Source organism: Panicum virgatum, chromosome 9N (assembly GCF_016808335.1).
Source record: "Panicum virgatum strain AP13 chromosome 9N, P.virgatum_v5, whole genome shotgun sequence".
Classification (NCBI taxonomy): domain Eukaryota; kingdom Viridiplantae; phylum Streptophyta; class Magnoliopsida; order Poales; family Poaceae; genus Panicum; species Panicum virgatum.
The window spans coordinates 11,176,821-11,197,973 of NC_053153.1; the positions used below are offsets into that span (position 1 = coordinate 11,176,821).

Below are 21,153 nucleotides of genomic sequence, written 5' to 3' on the forward strand. Positions count from 1 at the left end.
GTATCTATATGCTTATATAGAAAATATAGCTTTTTTCGCAAAAAAGAAAAAGAAAAAATAGTTCTGAAAATTTATCTTAGCTGTGGTGTTGCATTGGACAACAAGATGATGCCTGCTACTCATAAAATTGTTGGGTATAAAGTTTTATAACGTTGAACTTCATATTTTGATGAAGTATGGCATGGTTTGTATGGTATATATTTCCTTAATTTTTGGATTGCAATGGTAATTTACTCATTATTATCCATGCATCTCAAGTTTTCTTCGGTTAATAAAATAACTTTCATGTCATTATATATGCTCATGTTTTGCTGTCTTATCGTGTTCCCATATACGTGTGTGCAATTGCGTTGATTCAGACTTTCTTTCCTGGTTACTTGCCTTGTGTGATACTCCCGTGCTCCTTGCTCATGGGTCGGAATGTGCCTGTGGGAAACAAGGAGATAACGGGAAACAAGATAAGCCTTTATGCAGTCTATAACGTGAAACAAGATAAGCCTTTATGCAGTCGGCTGCATGTGTGGCCACATTTAGCTGGGGAAAAAAATCTCGGAAACATAAAAAAGCGGATTTGGATATAGAATCGGGAAATATCTCGGCACCGTCATCCTAGCTACCTCACCCGAGAAGCACCGTAGCGCGCCATGGCCACTCTCTTGGGCAGCTCGCCGGCGTTCCTCGCCCGCCCCGTCGCCAAGCCGCACAGCATCTCCTGCGCGCAGGCCCCGCGCCCGCCCAGCGCCCAGAACCAGCCTCCGCCCGGCGAGCAGCAGCAGCAGTCCGTGCAGGCGCAGCCGCAGCCGGCGGCGAGGCCGAAGCGCGCGGGCGGCGCGGACTCCACGGACTGGGTGGCCTCGTCGCTGACGCGGCGGTTCGGGATCGGCGCCGGGCTGGCGTGGGCGGGGTTACTGGCCGTCGGCGTCGTGTCCGAGCAGCTCAAGACCCGCTTCGAGGTCGCGCAGCAGCAGGCCAACACCAAGTCAGTGCCGCTCATCCAGTCGTGGCCGCGTTCGTTAGTAATTCAGTTGCAAAAAGACCCGCCATTGTTTTCATCCCGTGCCTGACACTGGCACGCCGCTCTCGTGCGCCGCAGGGACGTGGAGCAGGAGCAGGAGGTCGTGCTCCCCAACGGGATCCGGTACTACGAGCTGCGCGTCGGCGGCGGCGACGCCCCGCGCCCCGGCGACCTGGTGGTGATCGACCTGCAGGGCCGGGTGGCCGGCGGCGGGGAGGCGTTCGTGGACACGTTCGGCGAGGGCAAGCGACCGCTGGCGCTGGTGATGGGGTCCCGGCCCTACACCAGGGGCATGTGCGAGGGCGTCGAGTACGCGCTGCGCACCATGAGGGCCGGCGGCAAGCGGCGGGTGGTCGTGCCGCCGGGGCTCGGGTTCGGCGACGACGGCGCCGACTTCGGGGAGGAGCACGTGCAGATACCGCCCGGCGCCACGCTCGAGTACGTCGTGCAGGTCGACAAGGTGTCCATCACGCCGGCGTGAGGCACGACTGAGGGGCGAGTTGATACATCACAGTTCTTTTGAAGCCATGAGACGAGTTTCTACTCGATTGTGAACTTCACACTGCTATCTCGTTAAATGAATTGTTTTTGGGAAATTTTCCGCTTAGAAACAGAATTTCCCCCCCCTGCCTTAGTAGCTTTTGTTTCCTTGGTCCAAAAACGACCTGCAAAAAGACCCCCTCCCCCCCTAAAAAAAGAGTTTCTGAAAGGGAAAATGGCCGGGGTAAGAAGGTACAAGCTCAGGCGTAGCGTACTGACAGGAGAGTGTAACTGTGTCGGGTATAAAAATACCATGGCTGCATAACAGATAATACCATGCTCACAGTTCACATGATCGTTTAGCAGATACAAACTGCACGATCTTCTACTGATCTGCATATGGAGACAAGGGGACACAAAAAGGAAATCTTTTACCCCACAAGATACATGTTTCTGAGCCTCATGAGAGATAAATAAGGATAAACTTCAGTGTAATCCCTTGGCATCAAATGTGAAATAATTGCCCCGTACACAGTAACAACATAATCTAGGGTTGACCCGTCAATGGGCTCACTGTAGTTCTGTCAAAAACAAAACAAAAAAAGAAAACATAAATACTCTGCAGGTATGTACATGTACTGTACATGTTTGTCACTGATGAGGACCGGCAGAATAATTCGGCATGCTTCACTCAACTGATAGGATCATCTCCCGGGCCAGGATTGTAGAGGGGGAGCTCAAGGAGGAAGGCGAGCTTGAACCACACAGGAAGGGCTCCATACACAGCAGGTGGCAACGGGATAAGGGGGCTGCAGAGAACAATCGACGCGCGAATTAGTTAATCTGTGCTGCTGAAAACCAGTGGTTGGACTCTGGAGAGAGATTTATGTCTACCTTGTAGTATTCTTGTATACACGGTATTCCTCCAATCGTCCATAGCGCTTATCAGCAGATGACTTTACAATAGCAATATGGAGGATGTTATGCTTTAGCATTTTGCAGGCACTAGCTGCATCATTTGAAGTCAGCAAAAACAATTGCTTACCTCAAGGAGTGGGATTCCACTGACAAAAAGAAGTAGAAGTGTCAGGAGTATAGGTCCCAAAATCACAAGCCATTCCGCACCTGAAAGAACTGGGGTTGATGCTACAAATACTCCCCACCAAAGGAATAACTGCACCAAATTCAATTGTTATACAGATATATATTAATTAATTGGAATCATAAAGGTTGTACATGTAATCAAAGTTCATTAGCATGTAAACAGAAATACGAATTGAGATCACCACCCGATAGTATTAACAAGTAGCTGTTCAAGGATAGCTAGTTTTCACTGTAGTCAATATCAGTACTGACTTACTGAATCAACTGGAGCATTCAAGGACAGGGAGGATACATGAATTAACTAACCTCCCCAAAGTAATTCGGGTGGCGAGAATACTTCCAAAGTCCCACATCACACCACTTTCCCCTATTACTTGCAGAATTCTTGAACACAAGCTTCTGCTGATCAGCTGTTGCTTCTATGCATATCCCAACCAACCACATTATCCAACCAATTATATCCCTGGCTTCAATCGAGGGGTTTCTGTCACTTGCATTCACAACAGTGACGGGCAAGCTGACAGACCAAACCCAGACAGCCTGCACAAACGGTAAAAAAAAAAACAGCCTGGTGAGTTCCTGAGAAAACGCATGATCAGATCTAATAGCAGAGCACAGGTAGCAAAAATTACCTGGAAAATCCAGAAAACTGCTAATTTTCCCAAATTATCGCGCATTTCATCAAACCGACGGTCTTCGCCCCATTGCATAATCCTGTATGTTACAAGGAAAGAGAAGCATGAGCAATTTACTGAACAACATCGACACGATTTTTGTCATGCTGGTGATTATATATAGGAGGTCATGTTACAGCATACCTCATCAATAAAAACAGTCCTAGGCGAAGGCCCCAGATTACAACGAGGACTGTCAGCACAATCTGAAATAAAGTCAACCCTTATCCTTTTGTTCCTTCAAATTTTAAAACAATCATGATTTCTTCCTTCAAAAGGATACCACAAATAAAAGAAACAACTGCAGTGTCAGAGTACTATCCTTTTGTTCCATTTCCTTCTATAAGAAACACCTATATTGTTTTTTCCTTTTTAGATTTTATAGGAACAGAAACATACCTATATTGTTTTCCCTATGAGGATGTTATGACCATATCTCAATTGATTCAAATCAACATGATTAGATTTGAGTTTCTAATTTTAATGTAAGTTACGACTGACGAAGCAATTCTGCTAGCTTTACAAACAATATTAAATTTGCAGCATCCAAGTTTAATGTAAGTGATGAAGCAATACTTCTAGTCTAACTTTAAAGTAACTGACAATTTGATGCATCTAATTTTATGTAAGTGGGCGAAGCAACTCAGCTAGCTTTAGAAACATCGTCGAATTTGCAGCGTCTAATTTTAATGTAAGTGATGAAAAAATGCTGCTAGCTTTATAAACTTTATTATTTTTATATTTGATACTGCAGTGGTAGTTTTAACCATGCTAGATTACTACAGATACCACAGTACACGCGATCTCCAAAATAAACATCAATGAGATCATGGTAAATCCAGAGATGTATGACCTAGAGAAACAAAAAAATGCAACTCAACATTCCCAAGAAACAGCTTTGCCGTGCGGGGCATGCGGCAGCTACTGTAACTCACATTTTCAAATAGAGATAGAAATTCAATAAAGAAAAAGTAAATCCAATTTATGTAAACAAAAAAAGTCAACTACTGGTAGCAAAGTTGTTGCCGGCAGTTGGCACAGATATTTTTCGAGTGTTCACTAAGAAAGAAAAGGCATGCGGCATAAAAGAAAAGGCACCAGTGGTTTGATGGATTCAAGGCCCTCTTTTTCTCAGATAACCAACCTGACTATGTTTACATTGAAGTGAACAGATACCATGAACAGCTATTTACCTGACGGAAATGCCATGCTCCCTTCAAAGCTAGTGTTAGGATGGCGATTATGACAAAATTTGTACTGCCTGGAAAGAGGAACATAAATCATTGCAGGGAGAGAAAAACGGCAAAGCTAGTATGCTACATAGAACCTGTGTCAACTGTCAACTCAGAGGCTGGTACACAGACAACCAAATTTTGAAATTTATCAGATGGATTCCCCAGAACGTAAGGTTGCCTTAAAACAAATGACGTTGCACGTGAGCTCACAAAACAAGTAGGAAAACTGTAGTACAGGAGAGATTATTATATGACGGTGATCCGCGACAGGAGGCAGCAGTTGGATTGCTGGAGTAACAGAGGCCACACAAACTGTCAATAACTAATCCTGCTAACGGTCACCAAATCGCGACAGGAAAAAAAAAATCCTCCAAGCATTAGCAGCAATGAACTAAATGCGCATTCCCCACCCGAATCAACAAATCATGCTAGCAATTGTGCCTTACAAGTACTAAGGGAAACGATGGCATCATGGCAACCTATTCCAGTCTCAATTAGGCGAGAGCGGGGCCGTAGGTACCTGCGAAATCGGTGACCTTGTCGAACCGGAGGAGAGCAGTGACGATGAAGAACAGCAGCTGGTACCCCACCTGCAGGCACCACCACCGAGAAGGGAACAAGGGGTCAACAAAACCTCCCCGGGAACCGAACCGCGCGCTCCAGAATCCGCTCAACGGAGACGAGAGGGATGGAGCGACGGGGGGAGTCGGGAGCGCTTACGGTGACGATGGCGGTGAGCGCCAGGAAGTGCGAATCCAGCACGGTCCCCATGGCCCCCCGTGAGCTCTGTTTCTCTTCTCCTCGAACCACCTCGACGCAGCTCGCGGCAATGGAGGCGCGTTAATTGCGAGGGGAGAGCTGCGGCGAGGCGAGTATTTAGCGGGGTGGGTTTGACAAGGGGACTGGGGAGTCATCCCCACAGCCCCGGGCGCGCTTGTGGCCAGGGTTGAGACAGGGAGGCCGGTGTTGGACTGGACCAGCTCCGCTGTGCGACCGCGAATACTTGCGGCGCGGGCTATGCAAATGCTTGGCCCAAAAGCGAAAGGCGCGGGGAGCGAGAAAAGTAGAACTGAACAGAGAGGGAAGGTTTAGAGGAAGTGAACGAGATCGCCACGTCGTAGTATCTGCGGAGATGGAGATGGAGATGCAGATGGAGAACGAGATCGCCCTCTAGTGTATATCGCCAACCTTGTACGACTTGTAAGACGAAGAAGTTAAGTCGGCCATCTTGGAATTGTTGATGATTGGTGAACAATGTCAACATAGGAACTTTTCAGAAGTACTATCTGGTTGTCAAAGGGTCCATTCAGTATTATACGAATTTACTGATCCTTGTTCATGCGGAAAGAAGTTAAATTGTACCGCTATATGACTTAAATCTGCACCAAATCGATGGAACGTCACCGAGGAATCATATAGCAAAATAAAACACTGTATGCGCATGCTGACACATTTGATGGAAGAAGCATCAACAAGCGAAGCTGAGGAAGCCTGAAGAACACAGACACGAAAGAGTACTCGATCGAGATGATGCGGCAACGCCATGCTCCTGACAGACAGATGCAACCTAGTCCATTACCCACATGACTGACGGACGACATGCTAATGCAGCAAGCAAGGAAACGGGACTCGAACGCATCATCATCGTGTCTCACGGGTGCGAGTACACCGGCGCGAACCAGAAGCAGGGCGGCCTGTAGCCGTCCGCGGTCGGGAGGGCCTCCACGACCTCGATCCGCTTGTGCTTGCCCGCGAGGCTGTACGCCCACACCCGCGTCTCCCCCTCGAGGTCCACGGCGAAGTACACCGTGTTGCGCCGCAGCGCGGGGCACTCCGCGGTGGACGCGGCCACGGCGCCCGCCGCGTCCACGAGCACCGCCGCGTCGCCGATGTCCTCCGTCTCCTCCCACGTCTCGCCGCACTCGTCCAGCACGCGCACCACGAACCCCTCCCCGCCCGCCGCCGCCACGGGGCGGAGCAGCTCCACCTGCATCAGCTCGCCGCGGGGGCACTCCACCAGGAAGCTGCGCTCCACGTACGCGCTCGGGCGCCGCGTCACGGAGGGGATGATCTCGGGGGACGCCGACCCCAGCCAGTGGAGCTCCGGGAACACGTACATCATCCCGTACCGCGTGTTGGCGTAGAGCTGGCCCCGGTGGACCACCACGTCGACCACGGCGGGGATGCTGGTCGGCGCCACGGCCTTCCACGCGCGATCGCCAGGACGCGCCGTGGCCCACTGGTTGCGGTGCTGCAGCTGCCGGTAGATGGCGACCACCATGACCCCGCCGCCCGGGGTGGGCACCGGGACGGCCTTCTGGATCAGGGCGTCCACGGGGGCGACGCCGCCGCCGCGGTGGTGGACCTGGAGGCCCTCCACGCGGGCGACGAGCGGGAGCGTGGCGACAAGCGGGAGCGGCCTGCGCTCGCCGGTTACGGGGTCGAGCAGGTGCATCTCGCCGAGGTCGTCTGCGGCCACGATGGCGCCGCGCGCGGAGCCGAGTCGCACAAACCGGCGCGAGGCCACGCGGCCGAGGCGCGTGGGGAGAGCGGCCACGGGGACCTCGCGGTCGCGGCACACGAGCAGGCGGCCGTGGTCGTCTTCCGCATCCCCGGCGACATCCGTGGGGAGCAGAAGCCAGGGGCGGTCGGGCCGCGGCTGGCCGCGGCGGGCGGTGAAGGCGGCGGCGGCGGCGCGCCAGGATGCGCAGACGGCGCGGAAGCGGAGGAGGTCGAAGGACGGGAGGCGCACGACGACGAGGTCGAGCAGGTCCCCGTGGAGCCCCGCCCAGTCCGCCATGGCTATCGCGCGTAACGTCGGGCGGGCGAGCGGAGGGGGCTTATATTGGGGGGATCCCGGCGAGGGGCGGCGGAGGAGAGGCGGTCGCGGGGCGGTTGCCGATTTTGGGATCGAGGTGTTCCGTGCCCGGGGTTGATTACTCCTCACGCGCGTGGATTTGGGGGTGGTTTGGTTGTTTTTAGCGTACTTTCTAAGCTGGTCGATTGGACCGAGCAAATTCCGCACAGGCCCATCATGGATTTAAGCCCGTTCTGATCAATGAGCAATTTTGTTCTGATAAGACAAACGGACCCTTTGATTCCAAAATAAAAAATAGAAAAAATGTGATAGCCCATCTCAGGTCCAATCCATATAGTTGTGCATGTGCTAGAAATTTAGACTTATGAGCCTCTTTCAGCCACACTGTCCTCTCTGTGTTTAATTTCTCTACAGAGTAATTCTAAAAAAAATCTCTATAGAGCGCCGTAGATTCTAACTGTAACCAAAGTTCGGATAATCCTCTTAACTATTCTATATTGAATGTTTAAGGCAGTGTCGCCCTAGAGGTAGGCCACCGTATGCGACGGTCGAGGGCCCAAGCCAGAAGGGATCCAAACTCAGGTATCAATTATGTACTTGTAGTACGGCTACAGACCAGCCGGTCTATCTGATCGCAGTCTAAGAGACCAAGAGCTAAACATTAAAGGTGTTGCAAGTCACTTTGCAGATTCTTTGATGCCAGCGCTTAAGATTCTAGAGTTAAATTTGTTATGGTTGTAGATTGCTATTCAAATATTTTGGTTGCCTATCGAATCCTCTTAACTGTACGTGTGACTGTAGCTTTAGCTTAAAGAAGTTTCTCAAAAATGAAGTTGTTGAACAACTATTTGAGATCAACTATGTGACTATGTCACAAAAAAGATTAAATGACTTGCCAATGTGCAACCTTGAGAAGGCTATATTGGACACTATTGATCTCAATACCGTCTTGATGATTTTGCATCAAAAAACGCCCGTAGAAATATTTTTTTTTGTTAGACAATGGATATTATGGAGTACAAATATATATTAATCAAATTAATTCTAAAAGTACAAATATATATTCTAGGGTGAGGAGGATGTGCGGGCGCTGCGGGACATGCATGTCCGAGCTCATCGCGGGGTTAGACGACGGCACGCAGCATCACGTAGGAGATCATCATCTATCTGCACCCCTGCCTTGCTTCCGCTGTTTCATTTCCCCAACACCAAGTTCTGCGTGAGAGCACACAGCAAACTCTGCTGCCTTCAAAATTGCATTGCTAAATAAACCTGAGTTGCATTGCTGGTAGCAAACTGCTGCGTGTATGCATATTTAATTTAGCGTCAAAGCTGTTTTATTTTTACAGAACTAGCTTCAAATCTATATAAGTGACATCTATCACAAGTTCAAAATATGGCAAAGAGCAAGCGACTTGCAGAATAATCTTGCAGCTTATGTTATTCAACTTGACAAATGGTTTGGTATCTTAATCTTTTCTTGCAGCGGATGGAAATGGTGGATGACTACCTCTAACAGCGCCGAGAACATCTCATTCTTCTATGAGGGTATCAGATCTTTTTTTCCTCTCTATTTGACTTGTAGGAATGAGTTACGGTTCCTTTGTTTTGTTAGTTCATAAAAACGGGATGAGAGGGATTTTCTACTATTATATTAGTACTAATACATTTAGTTTAATTGCTAGCTTTGGTATTGCTATGCCATTTCTCGAGATTGATGTTTTCTCATTGAGGATGTTTTGATTTCGGGAAGTTTGACGGCCTTACTTGTTCCTGCTATTTCATCCGTAGATAAAGCATTTGGAGATCATGGATGCTTGAAGCAGCCAAAGGAACTTTCAATAGAATGGTTGGGCATGGTAAGTACGCAAACGTTGCGGTCACAACTAGCCATTAAGCCTTTCTTGTCTGCCTGTCTTGCCTACGTTTATCTACTGGTCTTTATAGCAGTATATATTAAGGTTCTGGGAATGCAAATAGTCGATATACAATACAAATATTTACCTCTTTTCCCACAAATTCAGCTGCATACTCATCTATGTATTCTATTTCAAACTTAGAAGTGTTTCGTCATAAATGGAATGGAGACATATTGTTTAATTATTAATGTTATACATCTAGGCCGTAGTTACATACGAAGGTGGCGGAGGCTACAGTTATAGAAGACAGCAGCTTCATATTGATGTTGTCTAACTTTAGATTTTATTTTGCCATGAACATATAATCTAGAATAGTGATATGTTGGATAAATTATATCTTTCGGTATGTTCAATTTTCATTTTAAAAAGACTCAGACATAGGGGAAAGACCTCCCGCGGATGTTGCAGTAAGGTGAAACCCATCCGCAGTACTGAAAAAACCTTTATAACCCTAGGTATCAGGACATGCCACAAAGATGCTAGGACATGCCATGTACTTCACTGCATAGTGGCCAGGTTTTTCTTTACCCAATCTTGAAAATCCGCTCACAGTCGAATCTGGGGTTGTTGGATGTTACTAACGCATCGCAAGCACTATATATCTATCGTCCAAACTAGTTTGTTTTATAATCACAATTACCTTTTTTTTAAAGCAGTAATTATCTTCTATCCCATTGATGGGCTTTTATGCCATCTTCAGCAAGGAACAAATATAGCATTAGATGATACTAGTATTTAAGACATATAATCCTCACCATGTTATTTTTGCCATGCAGCTTTACATGAACATGATCCCGTGTTCAAAAAGTTTCCTTTCTCAGATAATATTTCAAGTATACTCCCTTCTTTGGGATATAAGAGACCTGCAATTGTTCAATCTAGATACATCTTTAAGGTAAGCTTGCATATCCTAATTTATTATTAGGAAATATTTCATTACTTTGTTTTGTTTTATTTTTACTGGTTGTTTTTTCTTTTTAGCTACTAGGTGTTGGTAGTGAGGCAATACCACATCAGGATAATACATACCTACACACGGAACCTCCATCATGTACAGGTTGTGGCTTGCACTTCAAGATGCAATTGTCAACAATGGTTGCCTATGGGCAATTCCAGGATCACATAAAAGTATTTCTTTCATATGTGTGTAGTTGATGCTAAAATTCTTCTTTTGAAAAGCTAGGCCCTGTGACATTTTGCTATTTTTACTGTTTTGCATCAGATGGTCTGAAAACATGAATGATCAAAGATGAACATGGTACTTATTTTGACCACCCTGTCCCGTCCTATGACCACAAAGAATTTGTACCATTGGAAGTAAAATCAGTGGGTTTGGTGGTAATACATGGAAATCTTGTACATAAAAGGTGGAGTTATGATTTTTATATCATATTTGTTTCCAAGCTATGATTTGTCTTTTTATTTTCTATCTAGTAACTTATTTTAGTTTATTTTTTATAGCGCTGAGAATCTTTCTCCAACATCAAGACACGCATTCGTTTTCCTTTTCCATGTAGTTGATACCGAATGTTGTGAATGGTCCAAGGGAAACTGGTTATTTCATGATGAGATTTTTTTAGATCGGAGGATGTGAATGGTCTGATTTTTCTCATTCTCCTGACAAGCTTTCTCTATGTTTATTGTACTCAGGATACAAAAGAAAACTGCCCCTGAAGCATTTTACGTTTCTAGTTGAATAAGCAGTGTGGCAGCAGAAGGGACTTTCAGGCTTCCAGCAAACAAGTTATTATATGATGGTTTTACTCACTATCTTTCTTGCAATGAGAATGTTGTCGACCTATTCAATTCTCCATTCACTTTAAACTTTGCAAATACTCCCCTTAGTTGGACATTGTGACGAAGTTGTTGCTTATTTCTTTGCGAATTCGTGTATGCGTTGATGCATTTAGAAATAAATATTCATTAGTTGGACGATGATCCACATGATGCCTCAACTACCTGAAGTTTCTTCTTCTTCTTCTTCTTCTTCTTCTTCTTCTTCTTCTTCTTGAAAAGGAACTCTTCTTGTAATTGAAAACATCTTTTGTCAGAAAATGAACTTCAATCCCACTAGCAATATAGGTAGCCATGGATTCAGAGGGGAATAAAGAAATATGCTCAACCTCGTATGAAGTACATTGGAAAAGGCTGCTACATTATTGTCAATTAAAAGCTAGATTATTTAAAAGCTTATTAGGACGACTACAAAATGATGAACTCACAAGCATGAGTCATTTCTTATGCCATAAACTCAGGGAAAAGCTTTTAATTACTTCAAAAAAAGGAGAAGCTTTTAAGATTAAAACTAAAATTTAGTATGGTAAATTTTACCAGGTTATTTTTGAGGTGAAACTTAAAACTAATTCCTTCCTAACCAAGATAATGGAGTCAAATCTCCATGTCTATCCAGTACCTGCCACCACGCTACATCTTTCCCCAGACGATCAAATCGCTTCGGACATCGACAAAAAAAAATAGCTTCGGATACTGCCTGCCCTCAAAACAAAAATAAGTGACATTATAAAAGTTCCAAATTAGCTACATACAATCGAAAATTTGAAAGGTTCCTCAACACTCTTGTTCGAAGTTTCTATTACCAATATGCCACTTATGTCACTCAGACCATTAAACTCTAATCGAGATGCTTCCAACTGGATCTAAAATTACTCTTTTGTCCATCGTGTCTCCTTTCTGGTCATTTGCCCATCCACTCTTCTCTGGTTCGTTCCCCATTCTCCACCTGAAGATAAACCCTAGATAGAAATTGAGGGTGGAGGCGCTGCATCTCGCGCGAAGGAGGGAGGTCGGCACGCCCCTGCGTCTGGGTGCCTGCGTTTGGATGGGCAAGGCTTCGCGAGGCAATGATGCGGGGAGGCTGGGCATCGCACGGGACCTGCATGCGCGTTCCTATGTTTCACCGTGTTCGGCAGGCTGGAGCTGGAGTGGTGTGAGAGAAAAATACTGTTCGGCAGGCTGGAGCTGGAGGAATGTGAGAAAGAAATCCTGTAGCTGGTGACCAGCCGAACAGAGGCTTTATCAGTTAAGCTCTCGTAAATTCTGCATTGTTCTTGCCTCGATCATAACACTAGAATCGTGCAGAGGTCCACCTAAAAAGTGGAAAAAGAAGATATTTGTCGTAACATGTTTGCTGCATTACTAGTTGCTAACAAATCATTCTCAGTAACTGATGCGAAGAAACAAAAGAGTACTTCCAATACTTCAACTCTTGTGCCTAGTGACCCTCTCTAAGGTAAGTTAATTTTCTAAAATTATCCTTTTACCACTTTACTAATACTAATGTCTCTTTTACCAGGGAGTTTGCAACAGGTTCAATTGAGCTAGATCTTTTGACAATTACATATCCTTCTGGACACATATCGTGGTTTACTTAAGTATTAATCGTGGTTGTCTCAATTGTTCATTTTTTTTTTTGCTATCTTGCAATATTATATTTTCTTGTGGTTCTGAGGGCATATCAAATTTTAATGTGGTACTATAGTTAAAACAAAAAAAGAATGCTGCATTCTGCAACCGAGGGTAACTTGTCTTTTCCGCTGCAAATTAGCTTAGAATTGATGGAAGTGACACACAAGTAAACTTCAAATAAGAATCAATCATACATAGGCCATGTTTAGTTTGCAAAAAAATTTAGATTTTGGTACTGTAGCACTTTCGTTGTTATTTGTCTTTGTTTTGCGAATTATGGACTAATTAAGCTTAAAAGATTCGTCTCGTCATTTACAGTTAAATTATATAATTAGTTATTTTTAACTGTATTTAATGCTCTGTATATGTGTCCAAAGATTTAATGTGATATATACTGTAATTTTTTTTGAGAAGTTGAAAGCATCTAGGCCCCTAATTCGAGTTTTGGTAATTAATGACAACGGTTTGTGGATTAACGAATTCATTTGAGATAATGAGTATAGATTGATCCACGAGTGAAAGAGATTTAGTTGTGAACGTATGGAGTTTTGGAGATGATAGGCAAAGCTCGGACTCAAGGCAAAGGTATAAAATAGGGCTTTTGCGTTTTACCGGTCACAAGGCGTTTAGTGGATGAAAAGTGACCGGATTTGTTGGATAGATAGCCGTACTATCAAGAGGGGTTGTGTACTCATGCTTGACGGGTCTTTAGTGCCATTTTGCTCAAAATGTCTAGTTGCATGCATGAGGGCTAACGGCGTTTTGAAAAGATTTGAAATTGACTAAGTTCGAGTGCTGACTGAGTAACGGCGGACAGTCCGCGCCTGAGGGGCGGACAGTCCGCGCCCGTTCCAGAGAGCTTGCAGAGGCTCTGGTGGGCTAGCGGACAGTCCGGCCCAGGTGGGCGGACGGTCCGCCACTGTTTTTCAAATTTGTACCAGAAAGGGTGTCTAACTGGTGTGGGCTTCAAAGTTGAACGGCGGACAGTCCGGCCATGATGCGCGGACGGTCCGCCGACTAATTTCAAATTTGTACCAGAGAGGTTGTTTCTCTGGTTTGGGCTGAAAAGTTAAACTGCGGACGGTCCGCTTCTGAGGAGCGGACGGTCCGCAGGCTAATCTCAAAGTTGTTCCAGAGACGTTGTTAGTCTCTGGTGGGTTGGAACTCTTAACTGCGGACGGTCCGCCACTAGGGCGCGGACGGTCCGCCAGGGGTTAACGGCTAGTTCTGACACACATTAAATGCACTCTGACTCACTGGTTTATAACGGCGGACAGTCCGGTTTTTGAACCGCGGACGGTCCGCGACTTCGCAGAAAAGAGTGTAACGGCTAGTTTTTGGAATGATGTCTATATATACCCAATGCCCGGCCATTGGGTGGGTCTCTTGGCCATTTGGATAGCATTCTTGACACATTAGAGCTAAGGCATCCCTCTCTCACACACACTTGCTTAGAGATTGCATTTTTGAGAGTGTGAGAGCTTCCTAGTGCATTGCATCAAGAGTTTGAGCTTTGTGGCATTAGGGAAACTTCAAGCAAGCGTCATCAACTTGTTACTCTTGGGAGTTGCCTGCTCCCTAGACGGCTTGGAGAAGTGGATTTCGTGGAGCACCTCCAAGGAGATTGTTGAGGAGCCCCGATTTCGGTTGTGAGAGGTTTTGTGCTCACCTCACCGGAGTGGTGAAGAGCAACTCTAGTGGAATCGAGGTGTGGAGCGGTTCCTTGATTCAAGCCGGCTCAAGATCAAGAGGATTCTTGATAGGGGAGCGGTTGATTCTTGGAATCCACCTCAACGTGGATTAGGGGTGACCGGCAAGTCATCGACACCACGGGATAATTTCTTGTGTCAAGCTTGGTTACTTTTCTTGCTCTCTTTAATATTTGCTTTTACTTTGAGCAATTTTCTTTACTAGAGCTTGAATTGTGTTTTGTCACCCTAGGTTGCAAACCCATCTAGAGATAGTAATAGCTTGACATAGGGCTTTCCTTTGTTACTAATTAAATTTATCTAGTGTTATTGGTTTTAGATTTTAAACCGACTATTCACCCCCCTCTAGTCGGTGTTCTTGATCCTATAGAAGTAAATACGACCATAGGTAATTTGAATCTTTTATAATGGCACAGGGAACAGAAAACGGCAGACTTGAAACAAAACGCAGTTAGCAATCAGGGGAAGAGTTCCGTATCCGTCACTATACTGTTCCGGTCCATCCTTCTCCCCTCCTCTCCGCCTCCGCCCGCCGCCATGCCGCCGGCCGGTAGCCTCGCCGCCGACCAGCTCAGCTTCTTCGAGACCAATGGTGAGCGCGCCGACCGCTCTCTCATGCCTATTTCCTCGACCTCGCGCTCCTGGTCTCCCGGCAATCGGAGCCGAATGTCGCTGCTCGTATCGAAGCAGGAACCCTAACTCGTAATCTCGTTGCTCGGTTCCAGGGTACCTCGTGATGGACTCGTTCTCGAGCGCGGAGGAGGTGCGGGAGATGCGGGACCGCATGGCCGAGCTCGTCGCCGGGTTCGACGGCGCCAATACCAGCGTCTTCTCCACCAAGAACCATGTACGCCCCCCGATTGGGATGGTTTCGAATCCTAATAATGCCTAACTTCCCCTGATTACCTTCTCAATATAACAAACTTAATAGGGGCGTAGCATATACAGCTCTCAGGTCTCTTTAAAAATTGCATTGCTAGATTTGAATTGCTCAAATGCTTTACAATCTCTGGTATTGCAAGCCCCAACTGATTATGTGTGTCACAGTTTGTAAATAGCTATTGGAATGTATTAGCCCATATTGAGGATGATGTGGTATATTGTTTTTCACTGCAGCCACAGTTAAAGGATGACTACTTCTTCAAGAGCGCGGAGAATATCTTCTTCTTTGAGGGTATGTGATTTATTCCGCATCTGACTTGTAGGGATGAGGCACTATTGTACTTTGTGAACTAGGAACTGTTACTGTTTATAGGTTATGTAGCTCGTAGTTAGTTTATTTAAATGAAAAAGGCTTTTCTATTGTAACTATATTACTAGTAGTTCTGTTATTACTCTATTTCTTCCTATCCTAACCTTTAAAAGTTTGACTTAGATATTGAAGTTCCACTATTTTTTTTTTTGCTGTTTTGTCATATGATTAAGGACCTTATTTTTAAATTTCACACTATTTCACTCACAGAAAAGGCGTATGGAGATGATGGATGCTTGAAACAGGCAAAAGAACTTTCAATTAATAAAGTTGGGCATGGTAAGTATATACACGGTGCAATCAGATTCAGTGAAAAAACATAATGTAACAAGCTGCTGCATTTCTTTCCAATCCATTATGCTATCTTTATCCTGAACCTACCTCTTTAGAGTTGCCTTTAATTTTATTGTTTGCAGTTCCTGTAATCTATACTATGTTGAATTAAATATCCGTGGTTCCATTTTCTTTGTGACTTTGAGTTACAATATAACCTCACCTGCTTTACAGTAGTCGCTATCTTCCATGTTGTTGATGTATTTTGTAAGCCATTCAAGAAGGAATGCATAGATAATATAGCTTCTAGATTTCTGACCTTCATCATCTTATATGATATGCAGCATTACATGAACTTGACCCTGTGTTTAAAAAGTTTTCTTTCTCGAAGAGCATCGCTAGCTTGTTCACTTCTCTAGGCTACAAGAGGCCTGCAGTTATGCAATCTATGTACATCTTCAAGGTAGATTCTGCAGGCTCTACTCTTTTTCTTTTGACATGATATTCAATTTATTGGTTCCCTCTTTGGGTATTTTCTTTCCTGTAGCAACCAGGTATTGGTGGTGAGGTGGTGCCACACCAGGATAGTACATTCCTTTACACGGAACCTAGAACATGCACAGGTTTGTGGCTTGCACTTGAAGATGCAACAATTAACAATGGTTGCCTCTGGGCAATTCCAGGATCACATAAAAGTATGCCTTTTACCCAATTATTGCTTTATGCCGAAAATCTTCTTTTGAAAAGTGGAACCGTCTAACGTTTTGTTATCTTCAATGTTTTGTGTCAGAGGGTCTGGTAAGACGAATGATCAGAGATGAAAATGGTACTCATTTTGATTGCCCTTCCCCATCATATGATCAGAAAGAATTTGTGCCACTGGAAGTAAAATCAGGGGCCTTGGTGGTTATACATGGTGATCTTATACATCAGAGGTGGGATTCTTCTTTATATTACTATACTCCTTCCTAGATGTGATGTATGTTTCAGTTTTTTAATAAAATGTTTTAACTTCTCTTGTACAGCTTTGAGAATCTTTCTCCAACGTCAAGACATGCTTTGAGCTTACATGTAGTTGATACTGAAGGATGTAAATGGTCCAAGGACAACTGGTTAGTTCATAAGCCACTATGAAGAGTGCTTCTTTACAATACCTTTTTTAAAAAAAAAAAATCCATCAGCTCTAGAAGATCTTGACTTAATTGACTATCAGCATTGGAATTTGGAAGTGCTTATATACAAGTCTTATTCAGTCTTCAAGCTTGTATTGGACATGACCAGTACTGTTTTCCACCTAAATCAAGCTACTGACAACTGCTTCATTGTCTGTCATTGGTACATTTGAATGATAATTTGCATTTTGCAGTAACCCAAAACATATTAGCGCTTTGGTTACTCCCATAGAAAAAACAAAATGATTTATGATCTGGATGCTAGCTGCCATTTGTTCATTTGTGTTGCTGCATATCTCACTAAGACACTGATGGTAGAATGATATTGTGTTGTTTGAGTTTACAATGTTGCTCTTGGATGAGTTTATTACAGGGGATAATTAGGTAGTGTTTCAACGTGATGGTACACTCATCATTAAATATGAAATTAGGCAACTATGAGTTTCTGAGCGTTGCTGAACATGTACTTCTTATCCAGGCGACACCGCGACAGTGATGCACATTGATTGCTAACAATAGTTTCTGTATTTCCCTCATTTTACTAACAAGTTTGCTTTGTTTTTTTATCAGGATACAGAGGAAAACTGCCCCAGAACCGCTTTATGTATCTTAGCCAAACCAGGTACCACTCACCAGCAGTGCGGTAAAAAACAGAGAAGTTTGTTGCAAGTGATTCGTGGATCGCTTATCTTTGTAGTTTGTTGCAATAAAATTGGGGCATCCTGCCGAGCCATGCTGTTTTCCTTTCACCTTGAAACATGTAAATACTACTCTTCCTTGCTACCGTGTTGTCATGGGGATATCATATTTAGCGTGCAATAAATGTCCAAATCAATATTAGCGAGCAGCACAAGTCACTTTTCAGATGATCATTGAATGCTGATGTTTCTGTATTTGACGAAGGAAATGCGAAAATGAAGCCATCTTACTTCAGTTTTCTTGTTCATTCAGTTGCCCTGCTTAATTTTGTTCTTCGCCGTCGTATCAGCTTTGGAGCTTCGGCCACACCTGAGCCTATGAGGGAAGGAATCCCAGTATGTTTGCATCCGAATGAATGACGGTTCACACTTGACATCGTTGCGTGGACGTGATCTGTACATTGCTCTGAGATGGCTAGCAGTGTACCACCCGGCTAAGTACTTCAGTGGGCGCAGATGCCCTTTCAAGAAAGGAAGTAATGGAATAATGCAGTACACGTCCAAGATCGCAATGCAAATCAAGGTTCTGCCATCACATGATCCGAGCAAAGGACACGGCATAAATCTATTTCAACGACGCGAGTTGCTGATGCACTTGAGCAGAGTAATGGAATGCAGATTACCAAAACCAAAACCAGCACGAGCAAGCTTTCTTTATACTTATACAGTAAAATACAGTGACACTGATGAGCTGACATTGAGCCAAAAACACCCAATCCAAGTTTTCTTTTTTTGCCCCCGTCATATAGCTTGTCGTAAGTTTTGGCCGGGCTGGGAGAGCCACTAGCTAGCGCACGACGCAAGCCGCCATGTGAGCCGACGCGGCCCGGGCCGTCGGGCCCCCGGCCAGCAACCGGCCAGGACACCATCACACCAACACCACCACCACCCTACACCGAGCACGCAAAAGATGTACCACCCACCTACCGCGCAAGCAAGCACTGTGCTCCACGCCCACCGCGCGCTACGGCTTGTGCAGCACCCTGCCGGCGACGACGGCGGCCTCGATGACGAGCGAGATCACGTCGATGACCTCGTCGATCATGCACTTGTTGCCCTCGAACGTGGACGTGCCCTCCCGCAGCCTCGCCAGGCAGTCCAGCAGCGCCTCGTTGCACCCCGTGCTCAGGTAGTCCTCTGCAGCATACACATGCGCGTGTCGTTATTGAGTTGAGTTGATTTCCATTGATGGAAAGAAGGTAAGTGTGGCAAGCAGCTGAACGCACTCCTCGCCTGGACGCAGTTGTCGTGGTGCATGCAGCAGGCGTCCAGCGCGTCGCACGGCGCCTCGCCGGGGCAGCCGCTGTAGAGGATGCCGCAGTACTTGCCGTAGCGCAGGAACGGCGGCGCTGTGCAGATCAGCCGTCGAACGCTCTTAGCCTAGTCGAGTAATAAGCTGGGTAATTAATATAGGGAATTGTGGTGGTAGACTGGTAGTACGTACTCGTGCAGTGGTCCGACTCGCACGTGCGGCTGCACGCCTGCTGCTTGCTCTGCACGTACGCGCGCGGATCAAATCAAGGAGCGAGCACGATTAACGAGAGGTAATTATGGTAGCGCGTGCTCCTAATTAATCCATGGTTAGTTTGGTCTGCGTGTACGTACCGCGCCGTCGCCGGCGGACTGGATGCCGATGTCGAGCGCGGCGGCGGGCGGCGCGAGGGCGGCCGCCGCGCAGACGGCGACGAGGACGCCGGCCACCGCGAGCCGCCAGGAGCTGCCGCGCGCCATCCTCTTCCTCTCGCAAAACCACCTCTCCTAGAAAAAAAAGATGTTCGCGCCGCGCGGCTTTCCGAGTCTCGTGACGCCGCGGCCGCGCGCCGTCGTCCTCGGCGAGGCAGGCGAGCGAGGTTATCTAGCTAGGGGCAGCGAACTGATCCCGACTGCAGCTGCGGCTGGGGCTGGCGCTGATTTTGAGGGGAGAAGACTGGAGATCGGGAAGGGAAGACGGGCAGGAGCGGGGAAGGTGAGCGAAGAAAAGATGGGGTGCGGTGGCGTGGCGCGCGCGCGCGCTTGGTTGTATTCGTCCCGTGACCGCCCCGGGCCTTGTTGGCTAGCTCACGGGCGCGCCAGTGACAGCGCACGGCGGGGACAAGAGACGCCGCGCGCGCTGTGTGCTGTGCCCTGTGCATGCACCACCGGCTGAGCCAGCGCGGCCTGCGCTGAAACGGTGGGATGGGTCGCCGCTGCTCTCTTTGGGATGGTTCTTTTCGCCGGGAGAATAAAACGTTTTGTTGCGTTCACGGGCCGGGACTTATTTTAGTTAGGATTCTGGTCTCGCAGTCGGCCGCGCATGCATGCTCCCGTCGTCGATCTGCTATTGCTGTGCGCCTGTTGCCATGTGCGAGTGACAAGCAAGGAGGTGGGAGGGACGAGGGTGGCATCTAACGGTTGAAGAAACATCTGACGCTAGTGTAGTAAGGAGCCTAGGAGGAGAGATGAGAGATCAAGGCTACTAGTAGATGAACATGTAATTTGTATAAAGATCGATTATCCAGTAGTAATAATAAAGTGATCTTATGCCCAAATATTAGTGACAAAAATCTAAAACGTCTAGGGATCCTTGAAAAGTTTACTCTTCAGTTTCTGATGGCTTGAAACATTTTCTCAACTTTATCGATAGTACCAGAGCAGGGTTGCTCCTGAGCTCGTCTCCTCTCCCTTCATCGAGCCACCGCTCACCCACGCTTGGCGAATCGCTCTAGCCCGGCTGCTGCTCCGCACGGGAAGCAGACACGGCATCTCGAATGTGGGAAGCACCACTACTGGAATCGCACTGTCGTTCAGGAAGAGTTCGACGGAGAATTCGTGATCGATTCTGTGAAGATTTTGATCAGGCTAATTCGTTGACTATCAACCGGGTACCCGCCGAACGAGTGGTCCCTGCCGGTGAGTGCGCTGAGTCCGTGCCAGTTCGACGTTCGGCGGTGGTGGCGCTAGCATTGGGCCGGGTTCGAGCTCATGTTCCCAACGTCTTGCTGGCGAGCGTGTTCCTCGCAGCAATGGTCGCGCGGCAGGAGAGCGAGAACCCGGAGCTTCCGCTTCAGCGTCTGCCCGTGGAATTCCTCCACGAGCACCACCATCGTCGCCGCAGTCAAACAGGCCCGACCGGCTCGTCGCCGCCGCCGCCCGTGCCCTTCTTCTTTGCTTCCTTTCTTTCTCGTGTGTTTCTTGTGTGCTCGAGCTCACCTTGTCGTGGGACGGATGGGTGCGCAGGGTTCTTCCTTTTGTGCGAGGACACCATCAAGCTGTTGATACTTGTGTCCAAGGGTGTGGATGTGTTTGATAATGGCAAGTTCTGAAAGATGACATATTATTATTCAGAATTTTCGGAACTAGAGCAAAAGTGTTGTTCTTTCTCTCTCCCCCTCCCCCTGT

General features: G+C 46.6%; 4 protein-coding genes and 1 pseudogene across 7 annotated transcripts; 3 read left to right on the forward strand and 2 right to left on the reverse strand.

Moving 5' to 3' along the window:
* Positions 1 to 153: 153 nt before the first annotated feature.
* On the forward strand, positions 154 to 1,649 carry LOC120691180 (peptidyl-prolyl cis-trans isomerase FKBP17-2, chloroplastic-like). The gene is made up of 2 exons (XM_039974189.1): positions 154 to 979; positions 1,094 to 1,649. Exons 1-2 carry the CDS (start codon positions 645 to 647, stop codon positions 1,494 to 1,496), a joined length of 738 nt encoding a protein of 245 aa, XP_039830123.1. The 5' UTR covers positions 154 to 644; the 3' UTR covers positions 1,497 to 1,649.
* Positions 1,650 to 1,906: 257 nt separating this feature from the next.
* On the reverse strand, positions 1,907 to 7,462 carry LOC120691179 (F-box protein SKIP23-like). 2 transcript variants are annotated; one of them, XM_039974188.1, is made up of 10 exons: positions 5,229 to 5,470; positions 5,029 to 5,098; positions 4,467 to 4,534; positions 3,418 to 3,479; positions 3,232 to 3,313; positions 2,906 to 3,139; positions 2,541 to 2,669; positions 2,390 to 2,451; positions 2,192 to 2,304; positions 1,907 to 2,076 (listed from the first exon to the last, which is right to left on the reverse strand). In XM_039974188.1, the coding sequence occupies exons 1-10, from the start codon at positions 5,277 to 5,279 to the stop codon at positions 2,066 to 2,068; spliced, it is 882 nt and encodes a 293-aa protein (XP_039830122.1). In that variant the 5' UTR covers positions 5,280 to 5,470; the 3' UTR covers positions 1,907 to 2,065. The 2 variants fall into 2 exon arrangements, with proteins under 2 accessions (XP_039830122.1, XP_039830121.1); XM_039974187.1 differs by lacking the exons at positions 1,907 to 2,076; positions 2,192 to 2,304; positions 2,390 to 2,451; ... (2 more) ...; positions 3,232 to 3,313; positions 3,418 to 3,479 and having other exon boundaries at positions 4,466 to 4,686; positions 5,229 to 7,462.
* Positions 7,463 to 8,821: 1,359 nt separating this feature from the next.
* LOC120688704 lies at positions 8,822 to 10,941 on the forward strand (annotated as a pseudogene).
* Positions 10,942 to 14,815: 3,874 nt separating this feature from the next.
* LOC120690913 (phytanoyl-CoA dioxygenase 1-like) lies at positions 14,816 to 18,010 on the forward strand. Its single transcript, XM_039973808.1, has 9 exons — positions 14,816 to 14,972; positions 15,106 to 15,227; positions 15,497 to 15,554; positions 15,843 to 15,911; positions 16,250 to 16,368; positions 16,453 to 16,600; positions 16,696 to 16,840; positions 16,931 to 17,017; positions 17,648 to 18,010. The coding sequence occupies exons 1-9, from the start codon at positions 14,918 to 14,920 to the stop codon at positions 17,688 to 17,690; spliced, it is 846 nt and encodes a 281-aa protein (XP_039829742.1). The 5' UTR covers positions 14,816 to 14,917; the 3' UTR covers positions 17,691 to 18,010.
* Positions 18,011 to 18,394: 384 nt separating this feature from the next.
* LOC120690914 (phospholipase A2 homolog 3-like) lies at positions 18,395 to 19,792 on the reverse strand. Of its 3 annotated transcripts, none has more exons than XM_039973809.1 (4): positions 19,381 to 19,792; positions 19,220 to 19,268; positions 19,002 to 19,154; positions 18,395 to 18,912 (listed from the first exon to the last, which is right to left on the reverse strand). In XM_039973809.1, the coding sequence occupies exons 1-4, from the start codon at positions 19,504 to 19,506 to the stop codon at positions 18,740 to 18,742; spliced, it is 501 nt and encodes a 166-aa protein (XP_039829743.1). In that variant the 5' UTR covers positions 19,507 to 19,792; the 3' UTR covers positions 18,395 to 18,739. The 3 variants fall into 3 exon arrangements, with proteins under 3 accessions (XP_039829743.1, XP_039829744.1, XP_039829745.1); XM_039973810.1 differs by having other exon boundaries at positions 19,002 to 19,124; positions 19,381 to 19,789; XM_039973811.1 differs by lacking the exon at positions 19,220 to 19,268 and having other exon boundaries at positions 19,002 to 19,155; positions 19,381 to 19,789.
* Between the last annotated feature and the right edge of the window lie 1,361 nt (positions 19,793 to 21,153).